Here is an 18,245-nt window from a genome sequence, read left to right as displayed (position 1 = left end):
TTTTTTTAAAATAAAAAAAGTGCTTCATAATTATCTTTATTTTTTCTATCAAGTTATTCTAATCACATGATCTAGACTGTAGATTGGACAAGATATTCTAGGTTGACTCGACTGTGATTATCAAAATTATAAATTTGTTATGCTAACTCAAATTTACAAGGGCTGGTTTTTTTTATATCCTTTTCACCCCATTTTGTTCTTTCGTATTTAATGGGTTGTAAATTGAGATGCATTGTTTGTCTCATTTTTTTAAAAATATTTTTTCCCTAGATTATTTTAATCACTTTTATTTTTAAATTTTATCCATTTTTTGTTATTTGTTATTTTTTTAATTAAAATAAAATTAATTCATTTAACCCAGTACATCTATGACTAGTTTAATTTAGTCACTCGAGCCATGAAATTTCTGTATTGAAAAAACACACTCCCACTGCCTAAACATTATTTTGTATATCAAAAAATAGTTTGGCTTCACAATGAAGCACTGACACTCTCTAACTGGATAATTTCGGCTAAAAAAAAAATCTATTTTTGTCGCACATTTTCATCCCACTTCTTAAATAAGTAAAAGAAACTACTAACCATCTAGGTGGTGGTCCAGTGGTAAGAGCTTAGGACTAAGAGGTTTGCTCCCTCTGTGGTCTCAGGTTTGAGCCCTATAGTTGCTCATATGATGGCCACTAGAGGCTTACATGGTCGTTAACTTCGGGATTCGTGGAATTAGTCAAGATGCGCGCAAGCTGGCCTGGACATCCACATTAAACAAAAAAAAAAATTAAAAGAAACTACTTAAAGTTTGTTTTTTTCTCCCTTCTTTATGTGGCCGTAAAGCGCTTGATTGAGCGGCTTGGAAAGGATAAAATGGAGGGAAAAAAAGCTGAGGGTGTTGAAGATTTAAGGTGATTGGAATTTTCTATTTATGGAAACTGAAGAGGAAGGAAAATGGAAAGAGATTAAAAATTAGAATATATTAATGTTAATTAATAATAATATAATATAATATAATAAACTCCTCAAATGATTAAAAAAATCATAATAGAGTACTATTGGGCCAAAAATAACGGACGCCAAGTTGTTAAAGTCCAATCGAAGTATCCAAATTCAAATTCAGTCACGGGTCCCACAGTGTGCTCTCTTACACAATTGTGCTCTCTTCTTCTCTCTCTCCTTTTCGCTCCTGATATTTCCATGTATACATAAAAAAGCCCTCTCTCAATAAAATCTCTTCAAAAAATAAAATAAAAAAACGTTTCGAGTCGATAAACCCTATGGACCTGCTCCGATCAAATCTCTCACGGGTTCGGATCCCCGAACCAACTAATCGCATCTACAAGCAGGAGTGCTGCGTCTCTTTCGAAACTCCGGTATTCTTTTCTTTCTTTCTTTCCGTTTGGTTTCCAAGAAAGTTCAATTTTTATTGAAAGAGGAAAATAAATTCGAATATTTTTTTGTAAAATAATCTAAATAACCACAACTCTACTTCATGTAGATGATAACTCTCTAAGTTCTAATAGTTGCTTGCTGTGACATTGTTCTGGTTTGCTAAATGTATTTCTGTTTGGTTCACGATAAAGTGAAAGGAAAAAGAAATAAAATCAAATATAGGAATTATACATTTTTTTTTAATTTTCGCGCCACCTGTTTTGGTTTCTTATTAAGTGAATGAATACAAATTTTGTTTTTATGATTTCTCCTTTTGAAAAAGCATGGAAGTGAGGAAAATACTAGCCAGACTTATTTTTTTTTTAATTTAATATTTTATGTTCTTTCATTTTGATGCAATTGCAGTTATTATATATATATATATATATATATATATATATATATATATATATATATATATCTTATGCTGCTGGCATTTTCTTTGATGAATTCCAGAGGTCTGAAGGCGGGTTGTTTGTCGACATGACTACGTTTCTTGCTTTTGGGAAAGATTATGTGGGTTGGAATTATGAGAAGACTGGAAACCCGGTTTATTTACACATAAAGCAAACAAGGAAGGTGGTCCCTGAAGATAGGCCTTTGAAGAAACCAACTCTTTTGGCTATAGGTACTCAAATATTTATCATGGTCTGCGCATATAATTCAATTGATTTCATGATTGTTTAATGGTTATGATTAATATTGGGGTGTTCTTAAAGAAGATTGTAGGATTCATTATTGAGAATTGGTTATGAGTTGGTTTGAGTTGCAATCATGCTTCTGCATGGATGTGTTGTATTGGTTAAAGAGTGATTTTGTAAGACATGTATTTATATTGAAATGAAACTTACAGTCTAATATTTAAGCTTCTGGGTCTGATTTGGTGCCGCTTGGGTATAGATGTTTTTGTTTCAAATCCCCTTTAGCTTATAAGAGGAATTGGCCTGAAAAAGAATTTCAAGCATTGAAAGTACATCTCTGCTTGCCATCAGATGGCTCCCCACCCTCTTCTCTCAAATATATAGATTTTCCCAATGAATCTTTTGGAAACCGAGAAAAGCACCCTAACCAGATTCATTTTAAAGTCAACATAGATATGCTGAAGTTGATGTTTTGGATTCTTCAAAACTACAATTTCCCACTGTGGTATAACTTCTACACTGTGAACTTCTAGTCTTAGATACGAACTGACATGGACTTTGAAGTTTTGTATGCCTCATTCAGTTCTTGCATGTGAGCCACTTGTTTTTAGGTATCCCTAATGCTTTACCTGTTATCATATGAAAGCCTAATAATTCTTTACAAAGTTACGATTTTTTCTTTTAATTATTGGCTAGCTGAGAACAATACTTAAGTGATTTTTTGTATTTGCAGGTGTTGAAGGGGGATTTGACAACAATGAACCTGAACATGAAGAAAATCACAATATAGTGATATTACCTGATTATGTTACTTTACCATTCCCTTCAGTGGAGTTGCCAGAGAAGGTGCATTGTTGTCACTATATCTTTGTTTTAGTTTTTAATCTTAATAATATCTTACCATCCAGAGGAAGCCTTACTGTGACAAAAACCATTTTTCTAATACTGCAGGTGAGGTTGGCAGTTGATGCTATCATAATGGCTGAAGGTGCTGAGAGGAAAGAGCAACTTGCTGCCTGGATAGCTGCTGATAAGAAGCAAGTTAGTGCATATGCAATGAGTTTACCACAGATTGACAATGGTGTTGTTATTCCACCATCCAGGTGGAAATGTGCGAAGTGTGACAAAAAAGATAATTTGTGGCTAAATCTTACTGATGGAATGATTCTTTGTGGGCGAAAAAATTGGGATGGAACTGGAGGCAACAACCATGCCATTGAACATTACAAGGAGACAAGCTACCCTCTTGCTGTGAAGCTTGGGACAATTACTGCTGATCTCGAAGCAGCAGGTAATGCCAACTTGCATTGTGAAGGAGTTGGAATGATTTTCTTTACTTAATTATGTGCTTGAGTGTATATAAGTCCTGTCAAAATCATGCTTCTTTTGAATGACGTGTACAAAGTCAAATTTCTTTTTGTTCATTTCTTGCATTGGTCAAGCAGTTATATTAGCACTATTGTTTAAGCTATCTTGTTGTTAAACAATGGATAAGTGTACTGGAATGGGATTTTTGGTTAAAATTTAGTATAAACCATCAACAAATGACAAGGCCAAACAAAATTGCAGTTTGGCATTAGGTATCCAAAAGGGGAAGCAGTTAGATGCTGGGTAGAAAGCGTAGCTATCTGCATAAATATCTGTGCATGCTTATTGGCTTCATGGCTGTTCTTTAACTGAGTGTCATGAGTGGCTTGAGGTTGGTGAGGACAAATCATGGCATGTATTGGACAATATGAATTGGATTAATGGTCGTGCACCATTTTAGTGGAGAATAAATCTTTATAAGATATCTATTAAGCAGCACTGAAGGGTGCTGCTTCTTTACAAGACAACAAAACTACATCCTAGATAAAGTGACTATCCTTCTAAAAGGCAGCTCTGTATGCTTGAAATTAAATGTCCTAATTCAATTATATCGTGAAGAGGATAAATAATTTACTAGCTCTGCAGTTTACCTATGCATGTAAAAGATTTTTCTGGAAGTTAAATGTCTAAACCCAGTTATCCTGTGAAGAGGATAAGGATTTATGCCCATAAACCTTCCACCACAATTTGTTGTCTTGAATAGCTCTTAGTTGATCTTATGCAGATGGTACACTGTGGCTTATTAACAAAATGCAATTGCAATCTGTGGAAAGCTAGAAATCATATCTTAGCAAAGTGGACTATTAAAGAAGGAGAAAGTGGGGAGTTTACTTTTTGTGATGATATGCACTAATTATGTACACACATGTTCAGAGAAATTATTTGCCTCCATGAAAAGTTGCTAGGTATTCCTTAGACATCTTCGATCTGCTTCGCTTTGTTGCAGTTATGTTTCTAATAAAACTGGAAAGAAGTAAAATGACATGTAGAAAATTAGCTTCCAAGCTACTAAATATGAATAGTTCTGTTTTTTATTTTTATTTTTTATTTTTTATTGAGTAACAAATGAAACTGCTGAAGGATAGAATTAATACTTGTTATTATTGCATGGCTATTAATTCTGGAAAATGAATTCATGCTATAATGGTGCTAAACGGTTGCTTAAAAGGAAGACTTCCTACTTTAGCATCGAAGGAAACACATAAAACTCCTAAAGTAAGATAGAAAATACACAAAATGTGCAAGTGCCGGTGGAGACATGGCTAGGAAAACTTGAAACTCTGCTTGCTTTTCATAGTTAATTCTGCTCATTTGGATGCACTGTCTTGTTAATTTGAAGAAAAGAGAAACCAAACTGTCTTTGGTTTAATATTTTATGCATGCCAGATTCTTTTCAACTATTCTTTGAGGATTTGTTTTATGGAACCTGAGAACTAACCATGGGTACACATTGTGGCAGCTCAGATGTTTTCTCTTATCCAGAGGACGATAGTGTTGTGGACCCACTTTTAGCACAACATCTGGCATTTTTTGGCATTGATTTTTCAGCCTTACAAAAGGTTAGTTATCTCTACTAAAATGTATATCTAGTCTAGTAACATGGGGTCTGTCATCTGCTGTTTACTGTACACTTATAAGTCATACAGCAGACATGTAGGTTGAACTTTTTTTATTTGTCATAGAAAACAAGATAATTTGCATGCTATTCCTTTTATCCTTGTATGGCGATGGCTGAAATGGAATTACTTTTTACATTAACCTTGACTTCGAAGCATAAGGAAATTTATGCCTATATTATTCTGTGTGTATGATTATAAATGGGAAGTTCTAATTATTCCTATCTGGTAGAGTTTTTGAAAACAGTGAATAAGAAAAATAACAGTGTGAGATGTCCATCTATATGCATTTGCAGCCTACTAACAAGGTCAGTGTAAAAGATTTTATACCATAATGATATGTTTTGGCAATATCATGTCTTAGTTACTAATATTTCACACATACAGCTGTAGGTTTGAAACTATCAATGAAGTTTTGAGGATTTGAGTTTTTGGACATTTGACACCATGTGTCTCATCACATAATGATTCACCCTTATGGTTTGACCCAGTACCAGTATCGACTTCTTGTTTTCAGACTGAAATGACAACTGCTGAGAGGGAACTTGACCAGAACACCAACTATGATTGGAACCGAATTCAAGAAAGTGGACAGGATGTGGAACCCATTTTTGGACCAGGTTATACAGGACTTGTGAATCTTGGAAACAGGTAACATTTGGTCTTTGTAAAGTGCTGTTGTGAACCATGCATATGTTTGACATTCTTGTTTCCTAACTTTTTTTCTGGCAGCTGCTACATGGCCGCAACGATGCAAGTTGTGTTTTCAACTCGGTCCTTCAATTCACGGTTAGTTTACATCAAATATGGGTAAAAATGCAGAAACTCTTTGATAGACATGTTTCCGTGTATATAAATGTCTTTGGGCAATATGCAATGAAATGCTTATGTTTTCATGTGTTTGGTACACAAATATCAGACATTCATTTGTAGTTCAAACATTTTACTTGTTTGCTCATATATTTGGTGTAATTATGTCTTCAGATTCTACATTAACCAAAGCTTGAAAATGGCATTTGAGATGGCTCCTGCTGATCCAACTGTAGACTTGAATATGCAGCTGTGAGTATCTTGCACATTTAAAATACCATGAAAATCGCTCACTTCATATATTTTCTTTTCTTTTATGTTTTTAACTGCATTTCCTGCTATTCATCTCTGATGTTTATTCTAAGCCTAAAGTTTATGTGGCAGTACAAAGCTGGCACATGGTATGCTTTCTGGAAAGTACTCGGTTCCAGCACTGGAGGTATAGCAAATGGGTCAATATCATGTGCTTGATACAATTGCCTTCTTTTTATGATTGATTTTTGTTTTTCTTATTTGTTGTCCAGAATGATGATAAAGCTAATGCCGTTACCTCAACAAGCAATGTAAGTTTTCTAACTTTTTGTCCATTTATTAGTCCTGGGTTTTGTTTATGGAGATTCTTAAATCGCATTATGAGATGAATAATCTGTTATGATTCTTTATTAGAATTTTAAGTTATTGAATATCTTAGATATAGTGACCAAATTCTTATTCAATTTCAAATGCAAATCTCAGCTTATTATGCAATGTATTGTCAAGTTATTACTGTTTTTAAAACACAGATTATAGCTCAATGAGTATGATATTTTTGTACCTTTCATGCCTCATTTTCTTGTTGATACATGTCTTTGTTGTTTTTCTTATTTGACTTTAACCCTCTTATATTTTCTCTCCTTTTCTTTTCTTTTATCCATCTTCAAATATTAGAAACAGGAAGGTATACCCCCTCGTATGTTCAAAGCAGTTATTGCTGCCAGCCATCCTGAGTTTTCTTCTATGAGGCAACAGGTATATGAATCAATGGAAACTACAATTTTCTTCTATTCATGAAATTTCTGAAGTGTTCTGTCCAAGCTATTTGAAAACTATCCAACTTGAGTTATGAGATTATGAATGAAATTTTCGTTCTTGTGGTTGACAAAAATAAGAATAAAGAAGACTCAAGTTATCGTATAACTGAGTTTATGAATGTATGTATCTATTTAACGTCAAGAATTTTCTCAGTTGCAAGAGGATAAAATTTCTTGCTTGTTTATTTCACATATTTTTTTTGAAGGGGTTGGGGTGGGTGGGGATTCTTGTCATCCCTGCATACATCTTTGCAATTGTTGTTTGATCCTGAAGTGTAGGAAGACGTCTTGAATTACTGAGTTTTTATGTTCAGGACAGAAGAAAGGATGTATATATACTTGCTTGAAAAATGCACTCAACCTACATGAAAACTCCATAGCATAAAAAGGCTTGTAAAAAATTCTAGGAGAGAGGAAGTCAGTTTGGTGGAACTTAGGTAGTTAAATATTTAGAATCACGCAGAATGGTACATATACTTGTAATAATTGACTTAGCTGCAATATAAAGACATCAGTTGGGCGGGGAGCATAACACACAACTGTTACTGTTCATGAAACTGATTCCATAAAATATCATGTCAACATACGTGTAGGATGCATTGGAATTCTTCCTACACTTTCTTGACCAAGTTGAGCGTGTTAATGGTGGGAAACCTGCATTGGATCCTTCAAGAAGCTTCAAGTTTGGAATTGAAGAACGTATCTCGTGTCCATCTGGAAAAGTTGGGTTCAATAGAAGGCTTGACTATATTCTTTCTTTGAATATTCCACTACATGAAGCTACTAATAAAGGTGTTCTTCCTTCTTTGTTCTTTCTTCTTTTGCTGAACCATATACATGGAGTTACATGCTAACGGTTTTCAAATTTTGGAATTCAGAAGAACTGGAAGCCTTCGGCAAATTGAAAGCAGAAAAGACTTCTGAAGGAAAGGATTTGTAAGTACAAATGTTTAGTAATCCTGTTTATACCCTAAAACTTGGCTTAGAATAGCCAGTTGTTTCAGGTCCAGTGATGAAATTGTACGTCCAAGGGTTCCCCTAGAAGCATGCCTAGCTAATTTTTCAGCCCCAGAGGAGATACAAGATTATTATAGCACTGCCTTGAAGGCTAAGACAACAGCACTGAAGTATGTTTTATGATATTTCCCTGGTTTTATGATGTCATAAGAGTGTTCAGAGGCACACTGATGCAAAGTTAGTGTTTTTTACCTTCGTGGTTATGTGCTGCAGGACTGCTGGTCTAACTTCATTCCCCGATTATTTGGTGTTGCACATGCGGAAATTTGTTTTGGAGGAAGGCTGGGTGCCCAAAAAGCTTGGTAAATTTTATAGGTGCTTCGTCACTTTTCATAACATCAATGGTCTCTTAATACAGATGTATAATTCTTGTTGATTGTTTTTATCCATTCAGATGTCTACATAGATGTTCCTGATATCATAGACATTAGCTACATGCGAAGCAAAGGCCTTCAACCAGGGGAGGAGTTGTTACCAGATGATGGTATGTAACATGTTTTGAAATTTCCAATTTCTTCATTTGATTGCTTGTATGGAAAACTAGATTTTTTTTAGCTTTGTAGGTTATGTATCAGCGTGTTAATCCTGTCAAGTTACCCTACACATTAAGCCATGAGTGCCAATGCTGTAGCTGGTCTGGTCTTGACACACAAGTCACCTGTGCAAATTGTTTTCATACTCTCAAATTGGGGAGACGGTGTGGGAGAGGTGGGCAGGCTGAACATTATGTGTAACCTAGAACTTCCACCAAGTTATTAGGTGCACTTCCACTGGCTAACATTACACAATGACTCATCATTGAATCCTCTCCAGAAAAATCTTTTGATTGATTGTTCATAATAGATTGCATGTTAGTTGGGCTTTAGTGAAACTGAAATGAGTCGACTTCTAACATTTCTTCCATGATAAAAAAAGCCACCGACAATTCAATTGAAGGTGTGAGAAATAAATTGTAGAATTGTTGCTTAGTGTTGATGCTGTGTTTCTGATGTGCAAGCAAGCTATGCTCTTGGGATGCCACCCCCCCCCCCCCCCCCACCATTTAGTGGTGGTATATGGTCATACCTTTCTCATTTTTCTTTTTGTGAAGAGATTTAGAGCTGCTTTAGTTAATTTTTCTTTTCATACTGCATAGTCCCTGAGGCAGAGGTGGAATCAAATATGCCTTTGGCCAACGAGGATATTGTTTCCCAGCTTGTCTCCATGGGTTTCAACTATCTTCATTGCCAGAAAGCTGCTATAAATTCATCAAATGCTGGAGTAGAAGAGGCTATGAATTGGTTACTTTCTCACATGGATGACCCAGGTATATAAAATGCTGTTAACTTGGTGAAATGTTTCATGTCAGGAAACTCACTTCCCATTGAGATTCAGCTTCTGCAGATGTGATGTGGGAGGTAGAATGTTGTGTTGGTAATTGATATGGTTACATTCCTTCTTTCAGATATAGATGCTCCTGTTTCCCAGGGCGCACATGGTAATGAAGTCGTGGATCAATTGAAAGTTGATACTTTACTCTCATTTGGTTTTCAAGAAGAAATTGCTCGGAAGGCACTGAAGGCTTCGGTAAAAATATTACTGTTTGTTTTTTGGCATAGGATTGCATTTGGCCAATGTTGCTGTATAAAATATTGCAAAAAAGTTCAACAATTTCATAATTTTTTTTTCTAAACTCTCCAGGGTGGTGACATTGAAAAGGCCACTGATTGGATATTCAACAATCCTGATGCTTCTGTTTCATCTGACATGGACACTTCCACATCTAGCTCTAAACCTACTCCAGATGATACTGAGCTGCCTGATGGCGGAGGGAGTGAGTTTTTAAACCCTTGTTTTCATTATATTGATTGTAAACATATGATACTCAAATGTTTTACAATCTTACGTGGCTGCCTTCACTTCAAATTGTGTTGCATATGTATATTTGTATTGAGTTTTTCCGTTGTCATAATCTGTTCTTGAGCTTTTATTTCTAAATATTCTGAAATCATGAAAACAATATAGGATCCTTTCATCTTGGTAGCATATTTGAGTTCAGTAGTTGGATATTCGAATTATACAGTTGGTTTTGTTGTGCCTCAATGCAGAATACAAACTTTTTGGGATAGTGAGCCACATGGGAACCTCCACCCACTGTGGACACTACGTTGCTCACATACTGAAAGATGGCAGATGGGCAATCTTCAATGACAGCAAGGTTGCAGTCTCCGTAAACCTCCCCAAGGACATGGGATATTTGTACTTCTTTGAGAGGCTTGACAGCTGAAATGTGTGAGAGCTTTGGGATTGGATGGGAGATGTTCAATGGAGAAAGAAACGAGATTTCAGTCTTTTGGATAACTGACAATTACCTATCCATGAAGTTCTTGGCCTTCCATTTTGTGGCTTCACGGAGTAAGTATTTTCCTCTTGGCCAGAACAAATTTCATATGTACTTGACTTTAATTTTTAGACATTGTTGATCCTCTTCTTTTCGAAATAATATATGAAAAAAAAACCAAATCATTGACATATTAGGCTAGTTTAGTCTCAGAATCTGTACATGGACCCATGAGTTAATCTGTCGTCTATTTCATCTCCCTCCCTTATCAGCCGGTTACCATTTTTTTTTTTTGTTTAATCTCCATATTTTGAGATTGAGACTATTAATTGATAAAAGTTATCTATTAGAGAATTCTTGAGACAAGATTATGAATCTTCAGCTGGATGATGATGTGAAATTGTTAGAGATGTCAAGAAGGTTAAAGTTAAATTTTAGTAGCTGTTCAGAAAATATAGTAATACGTCGAAAAAAGATCTCCATAATTTTTTAATTTAAGTTTTTCAATGTTTTTTAAATTAAAAAAAGTTGTATATTTTTTTTATATATACAAGTATTTTTTTTAGCAAAGGAAGAGAAGATTATTTATTTTTATATTTAGCTAGTGTATAACTTTAATTTTCATAATAATTTTTAATTTAAATGAAATAAAATTTAATGTTTTAGAATTAGACTATTAGAAGTACAAAATAACAAGATAATTATTACAAATTATGTTTTTGATTTCAAGTGGAAAATAGTTGTAACTAGATTGGTGGCTTGTGTTGTGCCGTAGGCTTGATCAAAGTTACAAAAATAAAATGTAAAAATCTGACTCTGGTTCAATAAACATGTTTTTTTTAATAATATAATTAAAAAAAATAATTCAATGCAAAAAAAAAAAAGAATGTTGAAATGCCGTTAGTGTTTTAAAAAGCACGAAAAATTTGACGCGACTAAATTAAATAAACATGGTTTTTTTAATAATATGATTAAGAAAAATAAACAATAATAGTGAATAAATTGAACTACAAAAAAATAATAATCAACTCAAAAAATAAATGCTTGATAATATTATAAAAAAATATCCTCTTAATATTTGATAACAAAACAAAAATAAAATGAGAATGTGATAATTAAATAGAAAGTAAAATAAAAAAAATGATCTAAATTTTAATTATCAGCAAATCAAATGTAAAAGGATGAAATTGTAAAAAAATTAAATTAAAAAAAAAACTATCTAAGTCCACTCGGGTTAACCTATCAAATACATGACCTGCTCAAGAGATTGAGATAACACGTAGAAAGAAAATTGAATAAAACAACGAAACTCAAATCTTAGACAACTCAATGTTGAATGGTAAAAAAAAAAAAAAAAATCCAATCTAAAAAAGGTAATGAAAAAAAAAAAAAGACACAAGTCCATCTAGGTTAACCTGCTAACATGATTTTGAAATAACTCCACCATAAAAGAAAGGAAAAAAAATCATGGAAGCCTAATTTCAAGCCAACCTAATATTGAAGAATAAAATTGAAAAAAAATTATCAATTTTAAAAAAGAACTTGAAAAAAAACTAAAGTCAACTCGAGCTAATTTTCAACACTCGTGACTCGAGTTATGAGGTCGAGACTAACTCCATAAAAGGCAAACTCGAAAAAATCACGACACCAAATCCTCAATCAACAAAATATCAACGAATAAAATAAAAAAAAATCAATAAAAAAGAATAAAAAAACAAAACAAATAACAATAAAGAGAATGGAAACCAAATTCGACATAAAAAAATAACAAGGGATGAAATTGAAAAATAAAAATAAAAAATAGCAATAAGAAGAATAAAGATCAAATTTGATATAAAATCAAATGCCACAGGATGAAACTGAAAAAAAAATTAATAAAAAAAAATTCAAAATAAAATAAATAACAATCAAAATAATGAAAATTAAATTTGATACAACAAAACAATGATAGGATACCTTTTAAATTTTGTAAGCCAACATGATTCTTGAGGAAATGAGAGAGTAAAGAGGGAGGAGAAGGAAAAAGCTTGCCTAGCCCAGCCACTGTGCCACAATCAACACGCATCACACCACCGAGATATATAAGTATGGGGTGACAATTCCAATACCATCGTGTTAGTCATCGTTTGGCTATTGGGAGATGCCCCACAAGCTTATGAAGATTGGTACAGCCGCGTCAGCTTGTTTACCGTAGTTCCCATACTTATTTTAGTTTCAATTTTGACACTTTAACACTTAATTATTTCTTGTTTACCCTAGTTCCCATGCTTAATTTAGTTTCAAATTAGCCAAGATTTTTTTTATTTTGCAAAATTAAGTATCAACTAAGTAATAAAACTTTCCCTCGATATTGTAAGATACTCATATCAAGGCAACTATAACAAACTACCAAATCAAATTCTAAATAAAGCCAATACAAAGGGATCAAATTGAAAAAAAGAAGTTGAGGGATCGAAATAAAAAAAATGTTCATGAAATTCCTTACTGACCATTAGTTTTTGCCTTTTCTTCTTCCTCCTTTTTTTTTTTTTTTTAATATTGATGTATATCTTATTTGTTTTGGTGGAAAAATTCATTTTCATTTTTCTGATTTTTTATTGAAAAAAGAACTAAAAAAGAAAAAAAAGTTTTATGCTACGAAATACATTCTCAACTAGAGTTTAAATATGGATATTGATACATGTAGAATTCAATTCAATTATAAAAGCTTTTTCGATTAATTCAATGTTCCCCACACTTATGTATTGAAAATCTTAATGCAGTTGGTTAAAACAAAAGGTGCGTATTGAAAACTAAATATGACCGCAGTTTCAAATTGGCACTTAATTCACTGGGCACTATCCGTCTTTAATGGTTATTAAGAACAATATACATTTTTCTTGGTCAATATTTTAAATTGCTAATATAAATGACTATGGAAACTGTTATAAACTCAAATGTGTGATTTTTTTTTAATTTTTTTGTACTTGAGTGTTACTATTATTTCTCCTATTTGGGTGTGTACGAGTTTTATTTTTTATTTTTTAACAATCATCAAATATATGTTATGGTTGTTAAATTGACACATAGTTTGCTAATAAGTATATCAAATATAGATGAATATCTCACCTTTTCTTTTCTATTTAAGTATACGTACGTACTTTTGATTTTTTATTTGAGTGTATTTTTAAAAATGTATCAATTGAGTCCTTCATTGCATTTTTTTGGGTGGCACATACTTAACCAGGTAAAAAAAATTAAAAATTAAAATAATAATGATAATATTTTCTTCAAATCAAAAGGAAAAAAAAAGAATAAAAGGTTACTTGTCCAATTAAAAATTGAAAAATCGAGCTGCAAACTCGATGTAAATTTGTTTAGGTTGGGTTGAAAAAGGGTGTTCTTTTTTTTTTTTTAGTTTAACGTGGGTGTCCAGGCCAGCTTGCGCGCACCTCGACTAATCCCACGGGCCCTGAAGTTAACGACCATGTAAGCCTCCAGTGACCATAATATGAGCAACCACAGGGCTCGAACCTGAGACCACAGAGGGAGCAAACCTCTTGGTTCCAAGCTCTTATCACTGGATCACCACCTAGATGGTTAAAAGGGTGCCCTTTTACTGCATGCATGTGTAGAGATTTATTACGTTACCAGTGAGAAAAAAGAATGGAGAATCAAAGAGGGGGGAAAGAAGAGGAAGGGAGATGTTTTGGATTTTGCCTCGAACAATGAAAACGTCACCGTAATTGGAAGAAAATCTTTTATTCAAAAAAAGCCTATCAAAGTATCTTTATAACATACGCACACACATAAAAAGCTTGGTACCATTAATTTCTTTTTTCTTTAAGAAAAACCATATTACACATATTTGTAGTTGCAGCAAGAAAACATATTCTTGATTAAAATAGTTGTCGAGACAATAATTTTTGTAATGTAATTAACATAATATAAAAATTACAAACATGGTATTGAATATAAAAACTTGTATAATAATTGTCGTCAAAATCAATAAAAATATTTTTGTAAGGGGATTTTGGTGGTAGTAATCATCATCAGCTCATCCAAGCTACTGGGGATATCAAATCTCAAACGATATCGACATGTCACTGCCGTAAAAATCCCTCTCTTCTTCAATGCTACCATTGACACAAGTTGTGGACGAAAAATGGAAGAGGATTCTGGCAACTAGACTTGGTGGGTTACGAGAAATTTACTCCAAAATCGGCTTCACTAGACGGGGTTTCATTTAGAAATTGAGTGCTTGTGTTTTTTCAAAGCTTTAATTAGGCACCGAGTTGTCAAAAAGAAGGAGAAATTCTTACGAGCATTTTGCCAGATTACGCAATTTTAAAATAATATTATAATCTAATATATACTTAATTGAATTGATAATTAATTTACAAGTTATCTGATACATGCTTGAAGGCTGAAATATTAGCATCAGGGACAACATTCACCGCCGTTCAATGTCAAGGTTAGTATTGATTATCTTCAACTCCATGGTGTATGATAATTTAAGGTTATATTTGGCATAATTCTTGAAAATTCATTTTAATTGTTTTTTAAACTTTTGAGTCAGAGAAGAATTATAAATATATGTTATTAGAAATGATTTTTTTATTTAAATTAGAGTTTTGTTATAAAACTGATTTAAGATCTTAATTTAGTCAAAAGTTAAGATTTTTAACTTATAACTTATGAATTATAACATGTACTACATTCTTTCTTTAAGGATATTGTTTTAAGTCATTTTTTATCAAATATATTCCTAACCTCAAATTATTTTAACTTATTTTTATTATAAAAAACAATTTTTAAATTAGTCTAAGATGACTTTGTACATAATACTCAAGCAGCCTTTAATTTCTCCTCGTACCAACCTTAGCAAAAGGACTTCAAAGATCTTAGATGAGTTAATGTGAGAGTCGTTCTAGGGGAAAATGAAAATTAGTTCACTATTTGTTTATGAAAAAACGAAATCTGATTTGTTTATAAACTTAGTTGCAAGATTTGATTTTAGTCAAGCAATTCTTGTATTTAAATCTTTTTGAGGGTATTTATTTGAATTCGAAATGAAATTCAATTCATAAAAAATGTGCAGAAGTAAATAATATTCCAAAAAATATCTATATTTTAACAAATATATATTTTTCAATAAATATTTAATAAACAATTAATAAGAGATAATTAAGTTTATTTATATCTTTTTAAAATGTCTATATTTTTGTCATTTTAAATAGATATAAGAGTCCTTGTAGCAAAAAAAGAAGAAGATTTGTATAACAAAAATAATCTCTAGAGCAGAATAGTTAAAGATTATTAATTCAATTTATTTCCACAAGTATTTCAAATAGTGTAATTAAATTAAATTATATGATTTAGTATTTTATTTTTAATATAAAAATTGTAATATGTTATAATTGAATTCAAATTTATTTATAAATTAAATTAAATTAAATTCAATATATAAGCTGTTAGTTTTCAACATACAGTAATTGTAGCTTAGTTAAATCCATATGTGTTTAATCGTATAGACTATAGACTATGGAAAAAAGTATGTTAACATAAATAATTGAGGAATCATTTGATTAGACATCATCAATCAGGACCACAACATTACCAAGAATTCTCAATTCGTTAACAATTCTCCTCAATCCTCTTTCTCAATCGTTCCCCACCCAGTGGACAATGCTAGACATATTTGCCAAGGGAAGAAACATGCCAATATATATATATATTAAGATTTGTTATAAACTTTAGAAATGAATTATAAACCTTTTGATTTATTCTAACTCATTCATGTATTATTCAGCTGGATATCCCAACCGATACCTAAGTTTTATTTTTTTTTTAAATTATGTGCTTGTTGTTATGTTTTTTGATTTACTTGATAGTATTCTTGAATATAACACTTGTATGAAGAAATTATATATAGTTTGACTGAGAAATATACATGTTTAATAACAATAAACATATCCAAATACAATAAGAAATCCAAGCATCAGAAAAGGGAATCTAGTTCTGGAAAGATAGAACATCAATCAACATGTAACATTCCATCCTTTGTCTAAATGAGCCTACTGGCATCCAAGCTGTTGGGCATGTCGAACACCAACATATTGCTGCAGTAACTATCCTTCTCATCTTCAGTGCTGACATTGACATAAGTCGTTGATGAAGAACGCAAGGGAGTTGTACTAGATGAAGGTGTAGACAGAAGCGAGCCGAAACTCAAACTTTGTAGTGTCTCAAAGGAAATATCGTTGGTGATGGGTTTATTATTAGAATCATGATACACGTAGTTTGACATGAGACTTTCACAAATATCGGGAGTACTCTCTCCGTTAGCGTGCCACGAACTTCGTAGAGAATTTTGACAACTAAAGTTGGTGGGGTTGCAAGAAAGTTGTTCCAAATTGGCTGCACTAATCTGGGTTTCATACAGAAATTGAGCACTTAGTGTATTTGTACAAGCTTGGATTTGGTTTTGGAGCTCGTTTGGTTGGAAGCATTGAAATTGGTTTTGAACATGGTTGTTTCCAACTTGGCTATCTTGAACAAGTTTTGGACTGACATCTTGGCTAATATAGTTGCCTTGGCATGACAAGTAAGGAGTGGCTAGATTCAAGAGATCTGGGCTCAAAATGGGTCCAATGCCAAGCGAACTTGAAATATTAAGCTGAGATGAGTTGTGGACAGTCGAGTTGAGAACCGAGTAGAGTTGAAGAAGATCTAGGTGTGGCTTATGAGTCACAGGATCGATTCCCATCCTCAGTAGCCGTTTCCTTATGTGGGTGTTCCAATAATTCTTGATTTCGTTATCAGTTCGTCCAGGCAAGCGAGTAGCAATTGCAGACCACCTAACAGTGTGAACAGAAGAAAAATTTAGTCACCGAGGAAATAGTGCAGAAAATGTATGGTTAATTAACTCGGTGACAAGTCCGAGAGAAATAAAACAATCACTACAAAAAGGCACAGAATATTTTATTGCCTAGCATGTAAAAATCTTCTGACTACCAAATAGATAATGTCTATTAGTCAATTAAAGAAAAAAAAAAAAAGTTAGGCAGAGGATAGAAAAAACAAATGTACTCACTTATTTCCCAAAACACTATGCAGCTGAATTATTGTCTCTTCTTCTTCAAATGAGAGCTTTCCTCTCTTGATGTCGGGCCTCAAGTAATTAGTCCATCGAAGACGACAACTCTTTCCACATCTTTTGAGTCCTACAATTGAAATTCACATCACAAAAGCATTAGTCAAGTTATTATAAAAGGCAGAGTGATGGTGAAAAAAAAAAGGATAGTTCCAAGCTCTAACATCACTCAACCACAAGTTTTGTACAAGCCACAAAAATGGAGAATTAGCTTGAATACCTGCATTTTTTGGTAGGAGTCGCCATCTTCCATGCCCATGTTTCTGAATGTAGCTAATCAATTTTTTATCTTCCTCTTCTGTCCATGGACCTTTCTTTAGTCCATTTTTCTCACAACAAGGAGATTTTCCCATAATATTATTTGAAGGGCTAATCTTATTTGTTACCTAGTGAGAGAGAGGAGGGTGAGAAGGAGAGGTAAGGCAAGTTCACTCCATTTGAGAAACGTGGCCGTAAGCTTATATAGGGTAGAGAATTCAAGCAAGAGAAGCAAAGGAGCTAGGAAGTCAATGCGATTTGATACCGTCTTTCTACATCACATTATATACGTGTCTTATTGTAACCCAAATAATAATAATAATAATAATAATAATGTACGTGTCTTGTTATGAAGAAAAATCACAATAACAAACAAAAAAGGTTAATTGTAATTAGTAAAATGAGACCAAACAAGGACAATCCAAAAGCTATGATAAGAAAATAATTACGGGTCGTTGCTAGATCCATTAACGTGGCTAGTATTTAAAATCATTTGGTGTTTATCCAAATCAACTTGTAAATTTGACACATAAGAAATTAAGAAAAATTGCCAGCATTATTCACAAAAAGAGAGAAGCTAATGATGCC

The 18,245-nt window shown here is 32.9% G+C and overlaps 2 protein-coding genes across 3 annotated transcripts; one reads left to right on the top strand and one right to left on the bottom strand.

The window, feature by feature from the left end:
• Nucleotides 1-1,150: 1,150 nt before the first annotated feature.
• LOC18095668 (ubiquitin carboxyl-terminal hydrolase 14) lies at nucleotides 1,151-10,535 on the top strand. 2 transcript variants are annotated; one of them, XM_024593777.2, is made up of 20 exons: nucleotides 1,151-1,364; nucleotides 1,879-2,050; nucleotides 2,797-2,909; nucleotides 3,015-3,354; nucleotides 4,896-4,990; nucleotides 5,565-5,698; nucleotides 5,780-5,836; nucleotides 6,032-6,109; nucleotides 6,242-6,296; nucleotides 6,382-6,420; nucleotides 6,791-6,865; nucleotides 7,521-7,719; nucleotides 7,806-7,863; nucleotides 7,932-8,054; nucleotides 8,158-8,246; nucleotides 8,339-8,428; nucleotides 9,080-9,250; nucleotides 9,389-9,510; nucleotides 9,625-9,757; nucleotides 10,032-10,535. In XM_024593777.2, the coding sequence occupies exons 1-20, from the start codon at nucleotides 1,269-1,271 to the stop codon at nucleotides 10,208-10,210; spliced, it is 2,418 nt and encodes an 805-aa protein (XP_024449545.1). In that variant the 5' UTR covers nucleotides 1,151-1,268; the 3' UTR covers nucleotides 10,211-10,535. The 2 variants fall into 2 exon arrangements, with proteins under 2 accessions (XP_024449545.1, XP_006370358.1); XM_006370296.3 differs by having other exon boundaries at nucleotides 6,785-6,865.
• A 5,614-nt stretch (nucleotides 10,536-16,149) lies between these two features.
• On the bottom strand, nucleotides 16,150-17,843 carry LOC18095667 (transcription factor MYB41). The gene is made up of 3 exons (XM_006370295.3): nucleotides 17,620-17,843; nucleotides 17,340-17,469; nucleotides 16,150-17,103 (listed from the first exon to the last, which is right to left on the bottom strand). The coding sequence occupies exons 1-3, from the start codon at nucleotides 17,750-17,752 to the stop codon at nucleotides 16,311-16,313; spliced, it is 1,056 nt and encodes a 351-aa protein (XP_006370357.1). The 5' UTR covers nucleotides 17,753-17,843; the 3' UTR covers nucleotides 16,150-16,310.
• Nucleotides 17,844-18,245: the final 402 nt, after the last annotated feature.

Source organism: Populus trichocarpa, chromosome 1 (genome assembly GCF_000002775.5).
Source record: "Populus trichocarpa isolate Nisqually-1 chromosome 1, P.trichocarpa_v4.1, whole genome shotgun sequence".
Lineage (NCBI taxonomy): Eukaryota > Viridiplantae > Streptophyta > Magnoliopsida > Malpighiales > Salicaceae > Populus > Populus trichocarpa.
The sequence above is the reverse complement of the archived record's forward strand: the minus strand, read 5'-3'. Positions and strand labels throughout refer to the sequence as shown.

What these genes read in the sequence shown, in the direction of transcription:
- LOC18095668 (XM_006370296.3), top strand. Translation starts at nt 1,269, where the DNA reads ATGGACCTGCTCCGATCAAATCTCTCACGGGTTCGGATCCCCGAACCA. An exon ending in GCGTCTCTTTCGAAACTCCG is followed by an intron (nt 1,365 to 1,878) that starts GTATTCTTTTCT and finishes GATGAATTCCAG; the next exon opens with AGGTCTGAAGGCGGGTTGTT. An exon ending in CAGTGGAGTTGCCAGAGAAG is followed by an intron (nt 2,910 to 3,014) that starts GTGCATTGTTGT and finishes CTAATACTGCAG; the next exon opens with GTGAGGTTGGCAGTTGATGC.
- LOC18095667 (XM_006370295.3), bottom strand. Translation starts at nt 17,752, where the DNA reads ATGGGAAAATCTCCTTGTTGTGAGAAAAATGGACTAAAGAAAGGTCCA. An exon ending in ACTCCTACCAAAAAATGCAG is followed by an intron (nt 17,470 to 17,619) that starts GTATTCAAGCTA and finishes TTTCAATTGTAG; the next exon opens with GACTCAAAAGATGTGGAAAG. An exon ending in CATAGTGTTTTGGGAAATAA is followed by an intron (nt 17,104 to 17,339) that starts GTGAGTACATTT and finishes TCACACTGTTAG; the next exon opens with GTGGTCTGCAATTGCTACTC.